Raw genomic sequence first — 22441 nt, forward strand, 5'->3', positions numbered from 1 at the left:
TTTTTAGCCTTGACTTTGCCCAAAGGAAAAGGAGCAGAACCCAGTTGTTGCTGCCCGTGTCGGCCCTGGGCAGATGGGAGGTGGAGGATTATTGCTGGGTTTGGGCCAACTCTGCAGTAGTTCCATGTCCTCTGGACCCAGGCTGGGCTGCAAGAGGAGTTGGCGCTGGGACAAGCCACAGTGTGCGGCGTTCACCAATGGTCGAAGCGCGTGGGAGCCGGCACAAAACAAGTTTCAGAGCTCATTTAAAAACTGAAGGAATAAGTTGATTTTCCACATGATAACACTGTTGGTGCTTTATAAATAATGTATAATAAAGAGATTAGGAGGTTACAGAATAACCTGCAAACAGAATTTGCTGTGTCTTGTTTAGAGCTGGCTGAGTGCCCTCCCCATCCCCCAATAAGCAGCATATTTAAGGAGATTTTGTTTGGTGGTTTTGCTCTTGGGGTGTGTGTGTGTGTGTGTGTGTGTGTGTGTGTGGTGGGAGGGGGTTCTAAATATTTAAGAAAACCCATTCTCTTGGGTTAGTGAATAGCTTAGTATCCTCTCCTGAGAGGTCTAACAAAAAGAAATTTTTTAAATTACATTTAATTTACTGCTTAGGTGACTTCCAAAGGAAATTGGTTTGGGAACAATTATTTGGGGATTATTTGTATTTTGGGTTGGTGTCCTCGGATTATCTGTTATTACTAATCTATGATCAGGTTGTATTTTAATTACTCTCTCATAACTTTATAGGGGGTGCTGGTCTCATGTCATAAGTGGGTCACTATTTGTTATGAACTGAATTATGCCCCCACCAAATCCAAATATCGAAGCCTTAACTCCCAATGTAATTATTAAAGGGGATAGGACCCATTAGCAGGTACTAAATTTAATTGAGGTTATGCAGGTGGGGCCTAACCCAACTGAACTGGTATCTTTATAAGAAGAGGAGAGGACTTCACCAGGCCCTTGCTTACAGAGGGAAGGTCACACGAGGACACATCGTTCTCATACCTAATGTGGAGGAGGGCAGCTCAGGAGGAACCTAGCCAGCTGAAACTTTGGTCTTGGGCCTCTAGCCTCCAGAACTGTGGAAACAAATGTCTGTGGTTTCGGGCCCCAAGGCCTTGATGTCTTGTGGCAGCGCCGAGGATTGAGGGGCTGGTGGTGATGTGTCTTCTCCCAGCTTCTAACAGGTGCAGGTTCAAATCCCAGCATACTGTTAACTAGTTGAATCTTTAGACAAGTGGTAACCTTCCCATGCCCCACTTCCCATTTTGTAAAAGAAATTATATATTTCATGCCCACCCTTTTTTTTTTTTTTTTTTTTTTAGTGTGAGTCGCAGGAGAGAGGGATTGATGGTGTCTGAGTTCTGCTATCAAATGTTAGTCTTCACTTATTTTCAACCACTTCAGTTTGCTCTTCTGAGGCCCTGGCTCCCTATGGTTTGTGACTCAGGCCCTGTGATATAGGGGAAATATGCTGACCGGGGGAGGCTGCTTGGGATTTGATCTGTTCCGTCCCTGTTCGGGCAGATGTCTAGTGGCTTACCCATTCACAGCCTCAGTTTGCTTAGCTGTAACATGGGATGGAGCATCTTCTGTGCAGTTATCAGTGATAGGATTTTATCTCTATTTTAATCCAGATGTGTTTAGGGTGTTCCAGATTGTCCTTGGGGTCTCTCCCCTGGTGGGGGATTTGAAGCAGACCTTGGTGATCATAGTCTCTCACATCCCCAGTGCTCATCTCTGCCTGGTGTAGAGTAGATGTTCACTTATTTTTTTTTAAACAGCTTTATTGAGATGGGGTTTATATATCTTGTAATTTAGCCAACAGGAGTATGCCAGTTCAGTGGTGCTGAATACATTACCACATGAAGTGCTAATTGCTACATTGTTTCAATCAAGTGAATGAATGAACTCTGTAGCTGGTGCTTCATATGTAGTATTCCTGCATTCGTTCATACTGCCTAGTGCCTGCAGTCAGCCGGGTGAAGGTTGCCACTATAGGGGTGCAGTAGCATCATGAGTGAATGTCTCTGCCTGGGTGGCTCTCTCATCCTGGTCGGGAGAGCACTGGATGCCTAGGCTTGATAGTGTCTTCGACCCCTTTCTCACCTAGCTCTTCTCAGCTCTTGAATGGACCTACCTGGTGATGACGGACACTCTTTGACTTACACATTTTTATCCTAGCTGTTGGGGAAGTGGCTGATATTGACTCCGTGTCATTTTGGTTTTCATTTGATCAGTATTCATTGGATGTCAGGAGGGAACCAAGGGCAGAAAATGCCAGGCTGGGGGTTAGAGATGCTGTGAGCTCAAGAGGGTGTGAGGGGTAGGGGTCCTCTGAGGATGAGCATGCTGGTTATGGGGCATGGCAGCAGGGGGTGGGTTCTGTCTCCTGATCATACTCTCCTTGGTCTGCACCATCTAGGAGCCGCTGGTGTGGGAGAGGCAGGGGAGCCCCAGCAGTGGGAAGAGAGGGGAGGCTTGAGCCAAGCTCATCTGGGAGTGACACTAGGGCCTCTGTGGCCTGTGGTCCCATGGGATGCAGGCCTCAGGGCAGCCACCAAATACCCACGGCTTCTGCAAACCAGCCTGGCTTTGATTGTCAAAAAGGCATCATGGATCCTGACAAAAAAGCATCATGGATCCTGGAAACAGCTTGGAACCCCAAACAATCAAGAGGAACCTTTAAAATGGGCCTTTTTGTGTTTTTGTTGGACAACAGAGATGACTCAAAAAGGGACCCTCTGAAGTGTGTGTGGTGTCTTCTCTTTACCCTGCTTCTAATTGGGCAAAGGCAGTGCTTTTAACTGTGGCTGCCCATCTCTGTGGACGCTGAAATAGCACCCAGGGGATCAGACAGTTTACAAAGTGCAGTCTCGCTTGAGTGCTTCTGTGAATCTGAGTATATTTGGCTGGATGGACATGTGGACTTCCTATTCTAATAGCCAGATTATTCTTCTAAATATATATTGTATACATATTGTGGTAGAGCAAGTGAGTTATTATGACATATCATAATTCTGTCACCTGCATATCCTTGAGAAGCTTTGTGTGAGGAGAAAAGAACATGCAAATAAAATATAAGAGGTTAAATAACCCAGTAATACTGAATTTGAATTGGAAATTTCACTATGAAATCATGAGGTATTTTGTCTTTACAATAAATGTGTGTCAGAATAACAATGCTACTACTACAATATAATTGCTGAGAATAGATAATAGTTTTTGCATGTATTTACCCTATTTTCTTCTGTTCTTGAAAAATATTCATCCTAGATCTACATTTCCTGAGCACACAGCCAATGTGTCCTCCACTCTTGTTTTGCATTCTGGTTTAGACCTAGTCCCATGGGCTTATGTTTATACCTCACCAGTCCCCTGTTGCCATCTTACTGGTCATTTTGGTCATCTCAAGTTTATTCTGTGATTAATCCTGCAGGGAGGCCTTGTGGGAACAATATTCATACATGTCATTTCTCATTTGTGCTCTGTACACATAAACCGATTTTGTGTATCTTAAATCTTTGGGTCACGTTTTCTTGAGTATCTTCAGTGTGTGATGACACTGTCTTGAATGTTGCTGTTGGAGCTGGGCAGTTATCTCATTTTTCTTCCCTTGGAAGGCAGTTGCCCACTTTATTTCCAGTTGAGTAAAGTTGCTTGAGTGTGTCTCAGTGTTAGTCATGCAGAGGTGGTGCTCCCAGGCACACAGAGTGCTCCTGCAACATGTGGTTCAAGTCCCTTTATTTCCATGAAGCTCTTTGAACCAGTTGTTCAGTGTTTGGTGTTCTGTAGAGGTTTCTGTTTCATTTGCCATCTTCAGTATATGCCACTTTCCCTTGAATCATCTGTAGCCACTTTGTTCCTTTTAATTTTTTTTTTTTTAACCCTTCTAGGTTGGTCTTCTTTTCTGAAGCACTTTTTAGTTTCCCGAGTTTGGTCATCTCCTCGTGGAGTTTTTCTGATTGTGTGTGTGCTGTTCTCTCGAGTCTTGTATTGTTTTTCTTTGTCTTTCAGCTGGTTTTGGAATCGAGGGTTGCATGGGTATTTCTGGCAAGTCTAGATCACCTGAGGATTTGTTGTTCTTCCCTGCTCCTCTTTTTAGATGTCGCATGGTATTTACCTGGGTCCTTCTGTTGCTCTTCTTGGCGTGTAGTTGGGTAAGACAACTTCGGAGGAAGGTGGTACCGTTGAGGGGCCAGAGCTTCCTCTTCTGTGGTTTTCTGGCCATGCTCAGCAATATGGAAGCTTGCTTCCTGACACCACCTGGCTTTGCTCCTCCTGAGCTGTTTACTGAGTCTTTTGTCCCCTTCATCTTCAGTGTCTCTGCTGCTTTGTGCTTGTGCACTGTGGAGCCCTGTCTTGGAGGAGAGTCCCAGGGGCCAGTTTTGAGTGAGTAGAGGCCACTTCAGACTTGCCTGCAGGCCCTCTGTGCTCCACAGCCTCTGGGAGCAGAAAGGCTGCCTGAGCTGTAGTAGCTCTCACGCTACCCACAGGAGGCTTGGAGGTTCTCTTCTCAGCCTCCATCAGATGAGGCTTTCTCTGCACAGCCGCCCTGTGGGTCTCCTGGCTGTTAGTCTGCTTCACCTGCTATGTCTGGGGGTTTTCAGGGTACTTTGCCATCCATCTTTGTTACAAATGCTGTCCACGGGCTTTTGGTTTTGGTGTCTAGCTGCTCTTTTAATGGGAGGATTAGGGAGATTAAAAGTTGTGTTGCTGTCACTGCCGTCTTCCTAGAATCCCTTTCTAAATAGGCATTTAAAATATCTAATAAATCCCTTGTTAGTAATAATCCCACTGGACAAAGCTCAAGGGAAGGGTACCACCACCAGAGAGGGTGTCACTGAAGGCAGACAGGCAGCTGGGACTAGGCCAATCATTACCCAGGGTTAGAGCTTCGCAGTAGCCATCTCTCTGATGGCTCCTCACCACGTTTGTTGTTTGAGAGCAGAGCCTCCAGCCAGGGTGCTGCTGAGGGTTCCTGGGGCTGAGAGGGGTTCTTCAGCCCCAGGGCTGCTCGCCAGCAGTTTCATCTGCTCACCGTTAGTGGGACATGAAATGTCATTGTGAACTGCATAGCGATCGATTTATTCGTCAAACATTTCTTAGTTTTTAAAATTACCCTGACTTTTTATCCTGGGAATTTCAAACCTGGAAAATGTAAGACTAGGATGATGAACTTGGCTACCCAAGCTCTTGGTGGAGATTTACTGCCTCTTCATACTTTGTATATTGGTCTTTATTTTCACTTTTCCTCCTAAATAAGCTCAAACATACAAACGTGTGTGTGTGTGTGTGTGTGTGTGTGTGTGTGTGTGTGTGTGTATGTATGTGTGAATGATGTACGTGAACACATGGAGTCCATGTTTCCTGATGGTGTTCTCAAGAAGCTAAGATTTGATGAGAATGTTGTAGCTTGTTCTAGAACCAAGTTGAGTTTTCAACTTGATGCTCAGATGTGGGATGTCTAACCCTCAAATGCTGTTTCACTAACAACTCCAGGCAGATCAAGATCCCCAAACACTGCTCTGCATTGCAAGAAAGGGACCCTTCTAGGCCTTTCCCTGTCTCCTGTGCAGGCTGCAAGATAATCATAGTGATTATACCTCCTTGTACTCAAAGGCCACTCCAAGTGTTTTGTAGGTTCTGTCTCAGTGGTCCTGTGGGAACAGTCACACAGGAGGCAGGGGAACTGCACCTATGAGTGGCTACCTTATCCATGTGATAGTAGTAGTCAGGTCTTGCTATTACCAGGAGATATTTAATATTTATTATGCTGAATTTACATTTGCAAGACAGATTTCCTGGTACCTGTTATGAGCTATTTAGTTGATTCTTTAAACCCTTAGACATATAAATTGTCTCTTCCAGGTTGGAGCTTTTTTCCCTGAAGGTGTTGCTTTCTTTTTTAGAAAAAAACTTTTTATTTTGAAGTAAGATTTGTTGAACAATTGCAAGAATCTTAAACTGCCCAATATTCTTCACTTTGATTCACTGGTTGGTAGCATTTTGCTGTATTTCAGATCAGTGTATGTGTCTGTGTCTATGTGAACTTTCTTTTTAAATGGATTCATTTAAGGATTGGTGGCTTGCAGCACCGTGGCTTACCCCTAAAGTGTATGTTTTTCTGAGAACAGGGTGTGTCCTCATAGGAGTATGGGTATAAAACGCAGGGAGTGAGACACTACCGCAGTGTCCTGTGGGCCAGCGAAGGCTTGTGTGGCCATTCTCCGTGGGATCCAGGATCCGGTGCAGGACGGGGGGTCATGTTGCCACCTTCCTTCTCCTTCATCTCTTCTAATCTGCTCTGCTCCCACAGATTCTCTTTCATGACCTTGGCTTTTTTTGTATTCGTCTTCGAGCCAGTTGCTTTCTAGAACATCCCTCAATTTGGGTTTGTCAGCTGTTTCCTCATGATTTGATTCAGGTTATGTGTTTTTGACAGGATCTCGAGGATTTTGAACTCATTTCCTCTTGGCCTAATAAAGGGACACTAACTACCAAGTAGACTTCTGTTCTCACAGACGGCAAAGCTCAGTGCCAAGAGGTCAAATTCAAGAGCAGGCATACCATTCGGTGGCCCCAGGCAGGCTATGGCTCACAGATGTGTTTAGCTTGGTACGTGAGATGTTTTTAAAAATGGCAAATTTAGGAGCTGGGTTGTGGCTCAGTGGTAGAGCTCTTGCCTAGCATGTGTGAGGCTCTGGGTTCGATCCTCATCACTACATAAAAATAAAATAAAGGTATTGCCTACATCTACAACTTAAAAAAAAAAAAAAAAAAAAAGCAAATCTGTTTGGGTGAGGTGGCACATGCTTATAATTCCAGTGACTCTGGAGGCTGAGGCAGGAAGATCAAAAGTTCCAGGATATTCTCAGCAACTTAGTGAGACTCTATCTCAAAACAGAGGGCTGTGGATGTGGCTCAGTGGTAAAGCAACCGCTAGCTCCCTCTCACCTCCGATTCAAAAGGTGAATCTGTATTTTAAAGACCTCAATGCTTCGTGGAGAAATCCAGATTGCAGCCTCTCCTGAGAGGCCGTGGATCTGACAGGACAAGGCTATACTTCTGCAGCCTGGCGATGAGTCATGGGTATGTGCCTGGATGTGTCTGTTGCTGTCCATGTCCACTCATAGGGTAGGACCCCTGCTGTGTGTCCCCTGGTGTACTGTACTCCTTGGTGCTACCTGCCTGGTCCCTGGAGGCCTGGGACTCAGAGCTTCTGCGACATCTTCTCTGTATTCTTCTTAAAAGGGCCCATTAGGAAACGAGTGGCTGTTTGACCTCTGTTCCTTGTGCCTGTTCTGCTGTGTGTGTGTGTGTGTGTGTGTGTGTGTGTGTGTCTGTCTGTCTGTCTGTCTCCATCCTTTCAGCAATTATTTCTGTTTGCATTTCTCCTCCCAAAGGAGTCACTTGGGGAACCTTGGAGCTTCTAGAACTATCTTCCAAGGAAGCCCAGTTCAGTGAGAGGCTCCTTCAACTTCCAGTAAAATCTTGAAATGCTGCATCCCCAGAGGGACCTGAACCAGTGTGCAGCATTTCCTGAGGGGGTGAGATTCACTCACCATGCAGAGGACTTAGCTGGGGGAAGAGGACTCAGTATTTGAAGGCTGACCTGGAAATAATTCCAGGGAACGACTTGAGCATGATTCCATCTTCTTCCCTGGCCCTTGCTCCCCAGGAGGAACTGGACTACTTTGATTTTAATATAAAGACAATGGGACCCTGATTTTCACAAGTAACAATGATGATAATTAATAACAGCTAACATTTAATATGCCAGATACTTATTATATGCCAGGTACATCATATATATTTATATTTAGACAGTGGTGCTTTTACTATCTCACATAGCACGTGATAAACTGAGGTGCAGAGAAGTAAAGTCACTTTTCCAAGGTCACACAGAATCAGAGTAAGAGCGCTCATCGGGCCTGCCTGACTCAAAGCAAACACTTCTAAATGGCACAAACTGTTGAAATGAGCTGCTTTTTGATCAGTAAATGCCTCAAGAAGTCACTTCCATGAGTTTTGAATGAGTAAAGTGACAATCGAGTATGATTCCAGCTGTTGAGTTTGGAACCCTGTGATTCCCTGTTGTGCTCGGGTTATTTTGAGTGGGTCGTCTGCGATTAGCTGCTTTCCTGAGCTACTGGAGCTGTTGGGGCTGTTTCCCTGGCTCTGGATCTGAAGTGTAGGGCCGGGATGCGAATCTGAGAGGAATTTGCCAGGTAACTAATGAGATGGGATTTATGAAAGAAAGGGGGGTGACGGGAGCAGGGCAGAGCACGGGGAGCCAGCCGCTGCCCCCAGGCTTGCCCCGTGCCCACCGCAGTCACAGTGAAGGGCCACATGGCTTAACTTGGAGAGCAGCTGGGGAGAAATATGACTTCCTGAAACTTGAGTCCCCTGGCTACCTTCCAGTCCTGTCTTACTTGAGAAAATTATTGGAAAGAAAGGATGAACCACAGACTTGCTGGACAGGGTTGATTGAGAAGGACTCTTCATGTCTGGTTCGTGTTGCCATCGTGGTGTGGCTGGAAGGCACAGGGTGGCGAGTGCCTGCAGGATTGAGTCTGGCCTGGAGTCTTCTTAAGATATAGACACCAGGCCCCACCCAGGTCAGTAGTTGCAGAGGGGCCTGGGGTCGGCTTTGTACTCTTCACTTCCTCACTCCTGAATGTTTGTTTCCTATGAGCAAGACCTTCTCCTTGTAGCTGCAGCACAACAGTCAAACTTAGAAAACCAGCACTGACACTTTTCCACCAGCTAATCCTTACCATGTCAGCTTTCACCAGTTGTCCCCCAAATGTCCTCTCCTGCAAAATGGTTGAGACCAGAATGACAGATGCGGTGCATGTAATTGTCGTGTTTCTTCAGCCTGGGACGGCTCTTCTTTCTCCTTGACTTGACCACATTTCCAGTTTTGAAGACGACACCCCATTTGTCTTGCAGCATGCTTTCCACGGGCTCGTTGGCTGTTCCTGGGGGTCGAGTTCAGCTGTGCATCTTTGGGAGTAGCACAGGGTGGTGGGTGGTGAAGGACTTCACTGTGTTCCATTCCTGAAGGGCTTCACTTTGACCTTCTGATTGAGGTGCTGTCTGTCACCCTTCTCTGCTATGAGGTTACCCTTTTCCCCTTTCCAAATAATAAGTATTTTGCGGGGAGGTTTTAGGGTCATAAATATCCTATTATACATGAAACTTTCTCTTTCTTAGTTTATGGATTCATGTATTTTAGATTCCCATAATCAGTTACTATCATTGTTTGATGCTGAATTGTCCTAGAATTGAGAACCGTACTGTGTCCTTTTGAAATGTCCTCATGAGTTCACAGTGATCCCTTGAACTGCACTCCTGCCCCACTGTGGTGACATCCCATTTTCTTATTTTTGTGTTGCGACTCCCTGTCCAACAGCAGCAGCCTGGCTCCAGTTGACTGTGAGGCATCCGGTTATTTGATCTGTCCATCTTCACGTGACTCATCTCTAGTGGCTCTGGACTGAGTTATTCAGGACGGGAGAGCAGGGTTGTGGGGAGATCAGCTCTGTGCTTATGCTCCCCCGCTGATTCCATTGTGGGATGCTCTGCCCTCTGACCTCATTTGGAAGGTCCCTGGCCTAGTTCTGGGTGGGGTGGCCATTGCAGTTGCCCTGATATCAGTCCTAGTTCCATTCTGGAGAACTTCGGCTTGTTACTAACTGTGCTAAGCCTGCATTTCCTCATTTCATCCAGTGCAGACACAGGTAATAGGGTTGGCCCTGGAGATCCCAGAAGGACCCATCTGCAGAGGCCTGTGGTGGAGGTGTCTGCTCTGAACATGTGCAGACTTCTTTTCTCATCATTGTTCTTGAGCAATACAGTATAGCAAACACTTGCCTTGTGTTGGGCCTCATGTCATCTGGGGATGATTTAGAGAGTACAGGGGATGTATGTAGTCTTCATGTAAAAGCTGTGCCTTTTTTTTTTTAAATGACTGAAGCACCTGAGACTTCTGTATGCTTGGAATCCTGGAACCAGTCCCCTCTGGTGCCGAGGAGTGGCTGTCCCTCATGGTTATGAGGGCTGCATAGAGGTACCTAGGGCACACCCGCTCTCAAGGGCTTCACAGGCTAGAGGGGGAGATGAGCACAGACCAGGGTGTGACAGCGGGGCATTTGAGTAGAAGCTGTCGAGGCTCTGACAGGGTGGAAGAGGGGCTGCCACAAACCCTCCTGGTGGAGGGGAGTCAACAGGAAGGGCTTTTGGGAAAGCTTGGCCTTTGAGCTGCCCTTGGGAAATTACAGGTGCCACTGGGGTTGGTGCAGATGGGGAAGCGGAGCTGAGAGGACCAGGTCAGCCTCGGCTAAGACATGTGGCCAGAAGGAGCCTGGTGGAGTGGGTGTGGGGGCTGCAATAGTGGCCATCTGGGCTGCTCTGGCAGCTGCAGGAGGGAGGGAGGGGTCCAGCCTGGCAGCCCTGCGCATCCAGTGGAGTGGGCAGCCTGTGCAGGGCCTGGGGTAGCTCCAGGTGGCCTGAGGAAGGCTCACTTTCCTTCCCCCCTACCCTGGCCTTCTCACCGCCAGTGCATCCGGCTGGATGGCAGGGTCCCTCCACCCCCAGCTCTCTTGTGACTCTTCACTGTCTTTCAAAGGCAGCAGAGGGAACTGGTTGGTTCCCTTTGGATTCTGGAGTCTCACTGCCTGGTTTGAATTCTAGCTCTGCCACTTGTCACCTGGTCATTTGCCAGGAAAATGACAATGCTTCCCGTATTATCTATGTCTGCAAGCATTGAGCAAGCCTTGCTGGCCTCTCTCTGCAGCTCCTGCTGGACAGCAGTGGCTGTTGTGTTGTCACAGGGAGGCACAGAGTGTGAGCTGAAGTTTCCCATAAAGAAAGTCAAGGAGATGCGTTGTGTTCCGCGTGGCAGTAGCTTTGCAAGGTCCAGTGACTTAGGAAAAGTGAAGGGGGTGGTTGGAGCTGGAGTGAGAGGACGCCAACAGCTGTGTGCACAGTTTGGAGGAAATGGTTTCTTAGCTTTTTGCAGTGATCTTGAACTTGAGATCTTAGGAGCGGCTGTAAACCCCACAAAGCCAGGTGGTTTGTGCCGCCCTTTCTGCCTTTTGTTGATGCTTGTTTTGGAGCAGTGCCCACTGCCCTGGGCAGCGTGGCCCCCAACTCAGGTTCTTCTAATGGCTGGTATTGACAGGTGGGACCCACTGTACCCAGCAGATAGTAGAACTGAGCCACCCTCAAGCCATGCTTTCATCTGGGAAAGCAAAATTCCTGTAAGTGTGTCGTCTTGTGGTGTTTCCATGCCTGTGAATTACCAAGTGCACTTAACAGGTTCGTTAGTTTTGTTTGGAGTAATTATCCATTGAGTGGTGCTGTCGAGGTTGCTGGTTGTTTATTCTGACATTGGGGCAGATGTAATTGCTTTGACTTACAAACATTAATTATTGCAGTCACCGGGAGCTGTGTGAGAGGTACTTGCCACCTACTCAATGCTTTGCTTGCTTTCCTGGTGATTTTAAAGGAAGCGGCGGGGTGGCCAGCAGGCATATTTGGGGCTGGGAGCCAGAGTTGGCAAGGCTTTCTGGAATCCTGTGGATGAGTGTCTGCACGCTCTTTCCGTCTCCCCAGCCACCACCCCAGCCTTCCCATCCTGGCTGCTGTCGTTGCTTCTGGACGGCTGCAATGGCTGGCATCTCCTCTGCCCACTCCAGCGTTTCTCTCACTGCATGTGTCCTCGCCCAGCTTAGCACTTGCACTGGACGCCCTTCTCCAGAACTAACCCCGCATCCCTTGCCCTGGCTGCAGTGGCCTTTGTGACTCCTGGCCTCCTTGGCTGCCTGGCTTCCCTGGCAAGCTCAGGCTGGCTGGGGCTTTTCCTTGGCTCTTTTTTCTGCCTGAGCTTGGTCCTGGAGACATGCCTGGGCTGTTAGTTACCGAGTCCCAGCATCCCCCACCCCCCGCGACCCCCAGCTGCTCAGTTGGAAACTGAACTTTAACTAGCACCAGGTCCATGTGTTCTAGCACTGTCCTTCATGGAAATGGTGTGGAGCCTCACCTCCTCCAGATCTTGTCTTGTTTGTCACCTTCTAGAAAGGCCTTCTTAGATTCCCCTGTATTAAAAACTCCCATACTCCATCCCTGCCCTAGCTTTATTTTTCCAGTATTTATTGTTATCTGAGACCCTATTACCTGTTCCCTGACTGGTTGGACCACTTCACCATGATAAATATCACCTCCACGAAAGTCAGGGTCTGGTCTCTTGTTACCGTTCCATTTCTGTTGTCTAAACACCACCTGGCTCTGGGCAGATGGTCCCTACTGGGGTGGGCATCAGCCACATCCCTGTCTTTCTCATGTGCAAGGGCATTTCCAAGGCCTCTCATGGTCAGGCTGCGTCTAATGACTTGATGGAGCACCACCGGCTTGTCAGGGTGAAGTCAGAGGCATCTTAATCTGAAGATCCTAATAGAGATCTGTGTACTGTTAAGAATGATAAATCGGGGGGGGGGGGTCTGGGGTTGTGGCTCAGCAATAGAGCACTCGCCTAGCATGTACGAGGCCCTGGGTTTGATCCTCAGCACCACATTAAAAATAAATAAATAAATAGACAAATAAATAAATAAATAATAAAAAACAAAGGTATTGTGTCCAACTACAACTAAAAAAAGGTATTTTTTTAAAAATGAGAAATTCCATTTGATATTTCGTGTACAAATGAAAGTGCTGTTTAGTAGTTGCAAATTAGTTGTTTAAAGTTTGGGGATTATTTTCTTAGGCTAGAAACATGGTAAGTTAAAAAAACAAAAACTTTTGAGAGGGACAAGAGCCCTTTTGTCTGAGCTGAGGGGGCCGAGACCTCCTTAGTGTGCCACAGTGCCTGGGTCTTCCATCTCGTTTGTTTTATGCAGGGGCACAGCCTGATGCTATAGTCATTAAAGTCTGTGTTCTATCTTAAGAGACATACTATGAGCTGGATGCGGTGGTGCACAGCTGTAATCCCAGAGGCTTGGAGGGCTTAGGCAGGAGAATCATGAGTTCAAAGCCAGCTTCAGCAATGGTGAAGCACTAAGCAACTCAGTGAGACCCTATCTCTAAATAAAATACAAAATAGGGCTGGGGATGTGGCTCAGTGGTCAAGTGCCGGTATCCACCTGCTCCAAAAAAAAGAACTATGGCAAAAGATTATTACGAGCATCAGTTACAGCAGTGGGACTGATCATGTTACACACACACATTGCATACATTGTGCTGGTGTGGATTTCCTTGGCGTGATATTGCCCTTGAGTAAGATATAACTGTTGGGGAAAAACAGGGCTGGGGTGTACAGGACTTGATGGCATTATCTTTGCAATTTCCTGTGAACCTATAATTACTTCAAAATAAAAATTAAAAACCAAAAGGGGTTGGTCCTTTCTAAGCATCAGGACTCAGTGTCCCTGGAGTGGCTGGCACTGTGGCTGGGAGTTTGGGTGTCATTCAGGAAGGACTTCTTTAGTCCCAGAGGCCCATGAGTGTTAGTTTCTCACAAAGGCAAATGAGTTCAGTGGTAGAGTTGTCTGGGGTGGATTTCCAGCTCCTAGAGGTGTCGTCCAGTGGTGGGATGCACTCCCCACAGCTTCTCATTGTTTTTAATTTATATTAAAATGCTTGCCATTGTATTAGGTGTGATTTTTTTTTTTTTTTTTTGGAGACATTGTCTTAACACACTATTAAAAGATTGATTCAAATAGGAATAAAGCAACCACCTGAAACATTTTAGTGCTGACCACAGAGTTGAAGATAAACAAGGAAGCCAAGGGTTTGGCCGTTGATCTGTTGGTAGCCCATGAGATGAGACCTGGCAACCGAGTATCAACATACCACACCTTTGGTTGGTTTGGGTGGATCCTACCTGTTTTGGAAAATGTTTTTCAAGCCAGGCATGCACCCACACTTGTGATCTCGGCAACTCAGAGGATCATGATCTTGAGGCCAGTCTCTGCAACTTTGACCCCATCTTAAAAAATAAAGTCTGGGGTGTAGCTCAGTGGTAGAGTACCCCTGGGTTCTGCCAAAACAAAGTTCTTCCATAAATGGTGGTTAAGTTTAAGACATGTGGGAAAAAAACATGTATAAATTTTCTTTTTCTACTCTTAAGATGATTTGTGACTTGAGTTTATACGTGGCAATTAGGAGCCAGTCGTGATGGGTGGTAAAGTTCTGGTTAAAGGATTCCAAGGGAACACATTGTACCCTCATGTACACTGGGGAACTTTCCCTCCCACAAACCTTTGCACAACTTGTTTTAAATATTTGCTATTCATATCACAGGTGGAGAGAGTGTAATTACCCATAGAAACATCCATGACAGACTGCCTAGGGGGAGGGGGACGATGGAGTGACTTCTTTGTGACTTACTTTCTCTAAGCTTTTAAGATGAATATAGAATTCTAAGTATACGATAGTTTCTGCATTTGATCCTGATGCTCTGTCTTCCAAAACTCAGTGCAGAGAAGCATAACACCCAGAAGGTGCTGTCTTTGTAGACTGAGTTATAGCCAGGTGCATTGAGAACGGGCACACAGAACCAGCCAATTCAGAGTTTTCCAGCTGAGGAAACATGGTGGAGTTGGTGGCTCACTCTGGTAAAAAGTTATAGGAAACGACTCAGTTGCAGAACAACTTACAGTATGATCCTGCTGTGGAAGTCAGGTCTAGGAGTGTGTGGTGTGTTAGTGATCATCTGGGCATTGAGGAGGGCACACGCCCATGCCAGGCTACTGAGGGTGAAGGGTGAGTGGAGCAGAAGACATGCCATGGTTTTCAGCTCATTTTTACTCTCCATAATCTGATTTTTTTTTTTTTTTTGTACTGAGCCTTTTTATTTTTATAACCAGGGAAGAAACCCAGTCTTGAGTTCTTTTCATTGTGAGGAAAGAAAAAGTCTTATGGCATGTTTAAAGGACTCAAGCTCATGTCCTGGGGTGGAGCGGGGACAGAAACAATATGGAGGGGGCACTTCTCTGTTGAGAGACCAAGTCTGCATTCCTAAGGAGAAGCTCCTGTGGGCCTTGGGGACAGAGACCTGAGTGGATCTTGGCAGCGTGTCTTACTGGTCACTCTTAGCAATATGATCTTGAGCAGAGACTGTCTAACTCTTTTCCTGTCAAGTGGGGAGAATCCATGGGGTCACAGTGCATTCTTCCACTGAAGGAAGAACAGATGGTTGAACGTGCGTGTGTGTGACTTGGTGAGATGACATCCTTCAAGTCTACACTCTGTGGTGCAGCTTGCTCCCCTGATCCTCACATCCCATCCTCAGCCAGTGTACCTGGGGAGGTGAATCAGGCGGGGTCTTGGGGTAGCATGGGATCCACGTTCCATAGTGTGATGTTGCGTAGAGATGTGAGTGGACTTGGTTAGTTGCTTCTCTCCTTGGTGCCTCAGTTTTCTCTTCTGTGAAATGGCGAGGATCCAGTCAGATGTGTACAGACACTTGACCTGGGGCCTGGCAGGTGGTGTTAGTGCATGGAGCAGTTAGTGACTATATTAAGCATGTCCCTGGGACAAATGCACGGTGCTTGGTACATGCTGCTGTTGAAGGGGAGAATATCACAGAGGGCTTAACACTGAACAGGCCCTGGGCAGACGGGAGGCACGGCGAGTGTCAGTGTCCCGAGTTGTCGGCATTGTGGCCGGTGCTTGCCTCCATTCCAGAAGGAAGGTTCTTGAAGGCATTCCACAAATATGTGCTTGGTAACAGCCCTTTCCAGCGATGATCTCTGGAATGAGAATGTTAATATTTGTAAGATGTAAAGTGTGTGTTTTTCTGTACACAGACACCCCCCCTCCCCTGCTTTGGGTCTAAATTGCCAATTTTTAAATTTATTTTTTTTTTTAACATTCTTGTACCTGCAGAGAAAACGAGGTGCTCAAAGTCCAGCTGAAGAAATATGTAGGAGCTGTCCAGATGCTGAAAAGAGAAGGCCCTACAGCTGAAGGTGAGGGAGACAGCCCAGGCGGGGAGGCCGAGCCGTCCCATGAACCCCTCTGACTGGCGTGTAGGCGTTGCTCGACCTTTGAGTGCATACTCAGATGAATTAGAGAAAAGGTGCTGGTGAGGGTTCCAGAGAGTCACTCACGTGGAGGAACCCGCTGTGTGTTGTTGCTAAGTGCAAACTACTGTCGTGAGACTTGCTGCTGTTACTGGGCATCGCACCAGTCTGTGCACTTGAAGGTTTGTGTCTCGGTCTTAAGGCGCTTGCATGGTGGTGCATCCCGTGGCATGATTGCTACATGGGTTGTCTTCTACCTAACAGAAGTCTGGACGTAGTCAGTCTAGTCTGAGGTGGAAGTGAGTGTATGGTGGCCATCAGGGACTTAAGCTGCTCTTGTTCTGTTGTCCTCATTGCATGCCCCCCCCTCTTTTATTTTGAGTGTTTTGACACTAAGCTATATCTTTACCCCTTTAAAGAAGAAAAGAATTTTTTTTTTTTTTTTTTAATTTTGAGACAGAGTCTTGCTAAGTTGATCAGCTGGCCTGGAACTTGTGATCCTCCTGCCTCAGCCTCTCCTCCTGAATGGCTGGGATTATAGGTGGCACTATCTCACCCAGCCCCTGGCATGCCCTTGTATTTTCACGATGGCTTCATGCTTCCTTTATGACAGCTGGCGTTCCAGCCATTGCATCTGACTTTCTGACTGGTAGAAGTAGGAGGTTAGACTAGCACGGAGTGCATTGCACAGTTGAACTCTACAGGATTTAAAGCTTTAAAAATAATAAGCTTCCTTTGAGGAAATCCCTTCTTCTTTCATTACTTGTACTTAAAGCCCTTTGGCTGCCCCTAATTGCAAAGAATTCTGGGAAATGTGGTTGCTTAATTGGTACATGAGGGAGGAGGGACCATTGGTATTGGATAGGTGGTTTGGGAGGGTGAGGCTGGCAGAAGTCATGTGGGAGGAGTGGGCATTGCTCAAGTCTTCCCAGGCCACCCCTTGCACATCGTTCCTGGGAAGTGTCATCAAAGCTACTATGTCATGGTCTCCAGAAGACCCAGGCCCTGGTTCTAGCCCTGGCTGTGTGTCCTGGGGGCCTCTGTAAGGGTGAATGTTTGCTCAACCTGATTTTACCCCAGCGGGATGTTTTCTTCTCAAGTCATTGCAGGAGCGGTTGGCTGGGAAGATTATCAATTCGAGATTTTTGTTCACTTCCTTTTCACTGTTTGGTAGGAAACAAAGACCCTAAAACCACACTGGAGCATCTGAGTGCATCCCTCCTGCCTTGTGTGCTTAGCCTCACGGCTGGTTTTCAGAGCCTGGCGTTGCAATTCTTGTGTGTGTGTCCGTTGGCCCCTTTGGTCTTCAGCCCCTCTCCTTCCTGGAGCCTGCAGGTGCTTGTTGTGATAAAGGCCACTCCGGTCTTGAAAACCCCTCTGTTTGAAGTTTCTAGTTACAGCTCTCCTGAGGCAGCTGGTCACTTGGCTTGAGTGGGGTGACGATGGCTGGATGGCTGCCTAAATGGCTTTCTCTTGGACTGGGTGGAGCCTTAGACACCCTCCAAGGAGAGGAAGCTGGCCTTCAGGGCTGGGCTGTTCAGAGGCTGTGTTCTTGCTCTCGCTCTTGGCACTTCAGTCATAGTCCCCTCCTCTCTGTGGTATGCCCTCACACTCTGTCTGCACCTTCCTGCCACCTGGCGTGTGCACCCTGGTCACCAGTCGGCTCTCCCCGCCCCACATGTGCCTCTCTGCTTTCCCCTCGTTGGCCAGTCCCAGGGCTATGGTACTGCTGCCTATTTTATACTTGGAAGTTCTGATTTCTTCCTTTCATTATCAACATAGTTGAGAGACATTGACCAACTGTCAGTCCACGGGAGAAGGGCCTGGCTTGGTTTTCATGCCTTTGTTTACCCAGCTTCTGGGACAGTGCCTGGCTCCTTGTGGTGCTTAGGAGGTATTTGGTGAATGACTGGGTGAATGCACGAATGACTTTATTGAGCACCTTATAGTTGAACAGCTCATATGGATGAAGCCCAAACACCAGGTCTGTGCCTGGAATAGGTAACCTTTCTGTAAGGTCCCATTTTAGGCATGTGAGTGACTTGGCCAGATGTTTCTCTCCTTGATGCCTCAGTTGTGAGGACCCATGAAGTGAGGCCAGACTGGGTGAAAGTCCCCACCACGCTCTGTGTGCACATATTGGTTACTGTGATTGTCATCGAGTGCTTTTCCCAAGGCACGCTGCGGGGGAGTGGTGGGTGCCCGGATGTGGAGGTAAATAGTGCACCGTGTCTGCCCATCTCGAGCTCAGACTGGTGCCTGGGTGGGCAGGGTGGCCTTGGCTGGGGAGAGGGTGTTCCTGGCCTTTCCCCGCGGGAGGCCAATCCAGTGATGGGGACAGGTGGGCATGAGGACATCAGCTGTGGCATGTGCGGGGTGGCACAGTGTTTGGGGGACATTCTCAGCACGTGCTGTACCTGGATGCCTTCTCAGGTGCCCATTACCTTTCTGTTTCTCACCGATTGTTTCTGAATACTCTCGCCCTTTTAGGGACCCAGTCTTTCTAGACCGTCCTCCTCCCTCTAGGAGCAGTCAGTTAGGCCAGGCGCTGCTGTGCCTTGAATTATTCCTGCCTTCATTTGCATTGGGTTTGTCTCATCCTAAGACCACCAGCGGATTGCAGGGGCTGCCCTGCGCAGTTGCGAGGCCTCACTGTGGCCGGGCTGTCTTGGCAGAGGCTATGAGTGCGCACACCTGCAGGCCAAAGGGCCTCCAAACCCAGTGCCACCTCTTTGGGCTTGTTTCTCAGCAAGAAAAGCAGCCTGAGTTTCGTGTGTGTGTGTGTGTGTGTTTAAAGTAGTCATTATAGAGACTGAAAAAGAGGGAAGTGAGAAAGGAGAAAGCAAGAATGAGAGGCTCTTGAGCTTCATGTTCTGGCGCATGCCCTTCCAGTTTGGCTGGCTGTGCCCTGTGCCCTTACCAGTGCTCTGGGGAGAACAGCCCCTGTCTGGAGGGCTTGGAGCCTTTGGGTTGAGAAGAAAGCCGAGGACACAAGCACCAATGACACATAACTGACATAACTTTCAGTAGAGAAAGCAGGTCATGGTGCGTTATGAGGTAAACAACATCAGGTCCCTGCTGGCAGCCTGTTATACCTGTGCCCAGGGTGAGGGAAATGGGTGGATGGCATGCAGGCTGTCTGCTGCATCTTGCTTCCTTCACCTCTCCCCCGAGGGAACCAGAACAGCTTGCGTTCTGCAGTCCACCGTGGCGCAGAGCTTCAGACTGGGGGTTTTGGCACAGAAAGTTCTGTGCTGACTTTGCTATCAGTTGACCTAGCAGGTTGCCCTGTCCCCTGCCTCTGGCCTTCCATTGTGGATCAGCACTCTGAGTCCTCAGGTGCACTAACTGTGGCTTCTGAAGTCACCTCTGACCCTGTGTGTGGCCACACCACCTGTGAGGGATGCCGGGAGGACTCATATCTTCCCAGCTGGCTTGTAGCCATCCACGTTGGTGTCCTGCTGAGGAGAGAGTGGCCGCTACGAGATCCTGTCCGCTTCTGCCACACTCGTGAATTAGCAGCCACTCTGCTGTGGCTGAGCCACAGGGGAGGAGGTCCAGCATGGCTTGTGATGCAGTAATGGGTCAGTTTTGACAGGGAATGTGGAAGATGGTCTCCACCCAGTTCTTTGAAGCCTACGGGGTTCAGGGAACAGCATGTCTCTGGCAGCCCTCACCTGTCGGGGTGGAACAGGGGTCTTCCTTCTCCTTATGTTGAAGCAGTGGGGTGGCCAGTTGCTTTCTGTCCTCTGTCCATTTTCCTGGGAGTTGAGGGTGCCCCTAAGGCACGAGGATTGGATTTTCTATGGGAATGTGCTCTATTTGGCCGATGTCAAGGGAATGTTTAGAGTAGAATTTAGACCCAGGCCCACATCTTGGCCTAATGCTTAGTTGTCATGTCATTTGAAACTTGCATAAACTGTCCTTACCCCTCACCCCATGGTCACTGACTGGTTCAATTAATGGGGCATTCCAGGCTTGCATGCTTAAATTTTAGGCCACTCCTCTCTATCGATTGCCTCCTCACTGGGAAGGAGAATGAAAGTTATTTTCTTGGTTTCTCATGACTTGCTATCATTTCCACCTTTTGGGAAACTTTCTAGCTGGAAGTTCTCACATGACAGTTGGCATCCAATTAATTATGAATTATGGAAGGGCTTGTTAGTTACAATAAAAGTATTGGCTGGATATATTACAGAAAATAGATTTTAGTGAAAGCAATCACTAGAAACCTATTTCATACAGTTGTTAAATAATTGAATATTTTATCCGAATTTAAAAAAAAAAGTGTGTACTCTAACAAGTCCAGCAACGTGGAGCTAGGTGACACTAATGACCCTCCTCAGGGCTGGCCCTGTGGGTGACTGGAGTTGACTGATGGATGTCACCACGCAGACCTACACTCTGCAGGTGTGTGCCTGTTCTACTTGTCCCCAAGTGGAGTTACAGTTGGACAGGGCTGGCACACTGGTCCGTGACCGTGCCACCTTTCTGTGGGCGAAGCTCTTCCAGAGCCCAGCCATGTCCGCTCATCACGTTGCCTCTGTCTACCTTGAGCTGAGGTGGAGGACTTAAAAGGTCAGCAAGGACCACGTGGCCTGGAGCCCAGATGTGCCACCTGGCTCTTTGAGGAGGAGCTTGCAGGCCTTGCTTCCTTGGGCAACAGTGGGTCACCTCACTGTGGTGAGTGTCCGTTTGGTCAGTAGCTACAGCCCCAGGTCATTCTTTTTAACACTGTATATTGGAGACATCGTGTGCTTATGCTGGAACTTTTAAAGTCGTCTTGATGGGTGGTGCTCAGGTTGGGGTTTGTACTACAGACTATAATGCAGCGAGCTCCTCCCCACACATCCTCCTGTCCTGGATTGATTTTGGAGGATACAGGGAAGTGCAGTCACAAAGCCCAAGTGTGTGGGCAGCATCTGCCTGTTGCCCTTTAGTTTGAAACCAGTGTGTCATGTTACCAGATGTCATCTCTGATCTCACTTTTTTTTTTTTTTTAAATCCAACATGCTTTGTGACAGTGGTTTTCAGTCCTCAGTAAGACACACTTTTAAGCACACACTGGAACACGTGTAATTGAGACGGACCTTCCTGGGACCATGTGCAAACCATTCTCGTGTTTTATTCCCTCTTCTAGTCTGTTAACATCAGCTGCGACTCCCTGATGACATTGACCACCCCACTAAGGTGGTGTGGCCTGTAGTTTGAAGACTTAGTTTGTGGAAAGGGGCAATATTCTGTGAGGGACACAGCGGGACACAGCAGTTTCCTTTGCAAATCAGGTTGTCCTCTGGTTTTCATACTTCTCTGAGAAAAGCAGATTTGGGGGCTTTGTTACCGCCATGCAGCATGGACACACCCGTTGGCCAAGCTGCTTCAGAAATCACCGTCCCCTTCTGGGATTAGCCGGGCACTCGTCAGTGGATCCTGACCACGCTTCCTTTACACCACCACCTGCCCAGCCTAGACTCCCAGAGGGTTGCCTACTGAGTGCTCTGCTTGGCTGGCTTTGACCCAGACCAGCCATTAGAGCAGCGACTCTGCTATTATCAAGGTCTGCTGAGCCTGAAGTCTTATTTTAGTAATAACTTTCCCCAGTAGAAACCCGTTGAAGGAAGCAGGACACGTATTCCGTCTCGGAACCGAGAAGCCTTGGGTGCAGGTGTGGCTAGATCAGTTTACCAGGAAGATTTATCACTCTGCGTTGTTTCTGTCTCTGGTGTGGTCCATCTCATTTTCAGGCAGGTTTTCTTTCCTAGAGGGAAAGTAATGAATATACTGCACAGATGCCCCGGGAGTCTAGGGGTCTGCGTGGGATCCAGGGTGGCAGGAGGAGGTGAGAGGAGCTGGAGAGACGGGCAGGGTCAGGACGAGGAGCCTCCCTGGACTGGCTAAAAGTCTTGGCTTTTATCCTGAGTCTTGGGGTACCTGGGGAAAGGGCAACAGAGGGCAGCGCTGTGAGCTGATGGGCTGTTGCTTCCCCTCTCGGGCTGACCTGCCCACGTGTTGCTTGGATTCTGTGCACGTCGGAAACTGAACTCTGCCTTTACAGGGACGGTGACTTTTAGGCACCTAAAATATTTTCCTTTTCCTTTTTTTGTGGGGGGGGGTGGGGGGATTTCTGACATTGTTTGAATTTAGTGATTCATATTACGAATTATTCATGAAAATGATCTTTTAAGTTTCTTATAATAGCTGAAATTATCCTTCATTAGATACTGACAGTTCCTGTGATGGGTGTAATTATAAAAAAAATATTCTTAGGCTAGCTATATTCTGCAGCGTTAAAATTACGCAAATGAGCAAGAGATAAGAATAGCAGCCGAGTGGGATGGTCAGAGTCCAGGGGAGGAGGGGCGGCAGAATTTCTAAAAATGAATAAATATGTGCTGTACACATTTAGTACGTCCATA

At 47.8% G+C, this 22441-nt stretch overlaps 1 protein-coding gene across 6 annotated transcripts in view; it reads left to right on the plus strand.

Moving 5' to 3' along the window:
* Snx29 (sorting nexin 29) overlaps positions 1 to 22441 on the plus strand; it is a 386701-nt gene that overhangs the window by 152312 nt on the left and 211948 nt on the right. For 5 of the 6 annotated variants that reach the window (XM_048789519.1, XM_015490624.2, XM_048789518.1 and 2 more), the window contains one exon: positions 15889 to 15971. The exons of the other annotated variant lie outside the window; for it this stretch is intronic. In XM_048789519.1, the coding sequence (XP_048645476.1) occupies positions 15889 to 15971 (83 nt within the window). The remainder of the gene's footprint in view (positions 1 to 15888; positions 15972 to 22441) is intronic. 6 annotated transcript variants of the gene reach the window in all.

Source organism: Marmota marmota, unplaced genomic scaffold (genome assembly GCF_001458135.2).
Source record: "Marmota marmota marmota unplaced genomic scaffold, marMar, whole genome shotgun sequence".
NCBI classification, from domain to species: domain Eukaryota; kingdom Metazoa; phylum Chordata; class Mammalia; order Rodentia; family Sciuridae; genus Marmota; species Marmota marmota.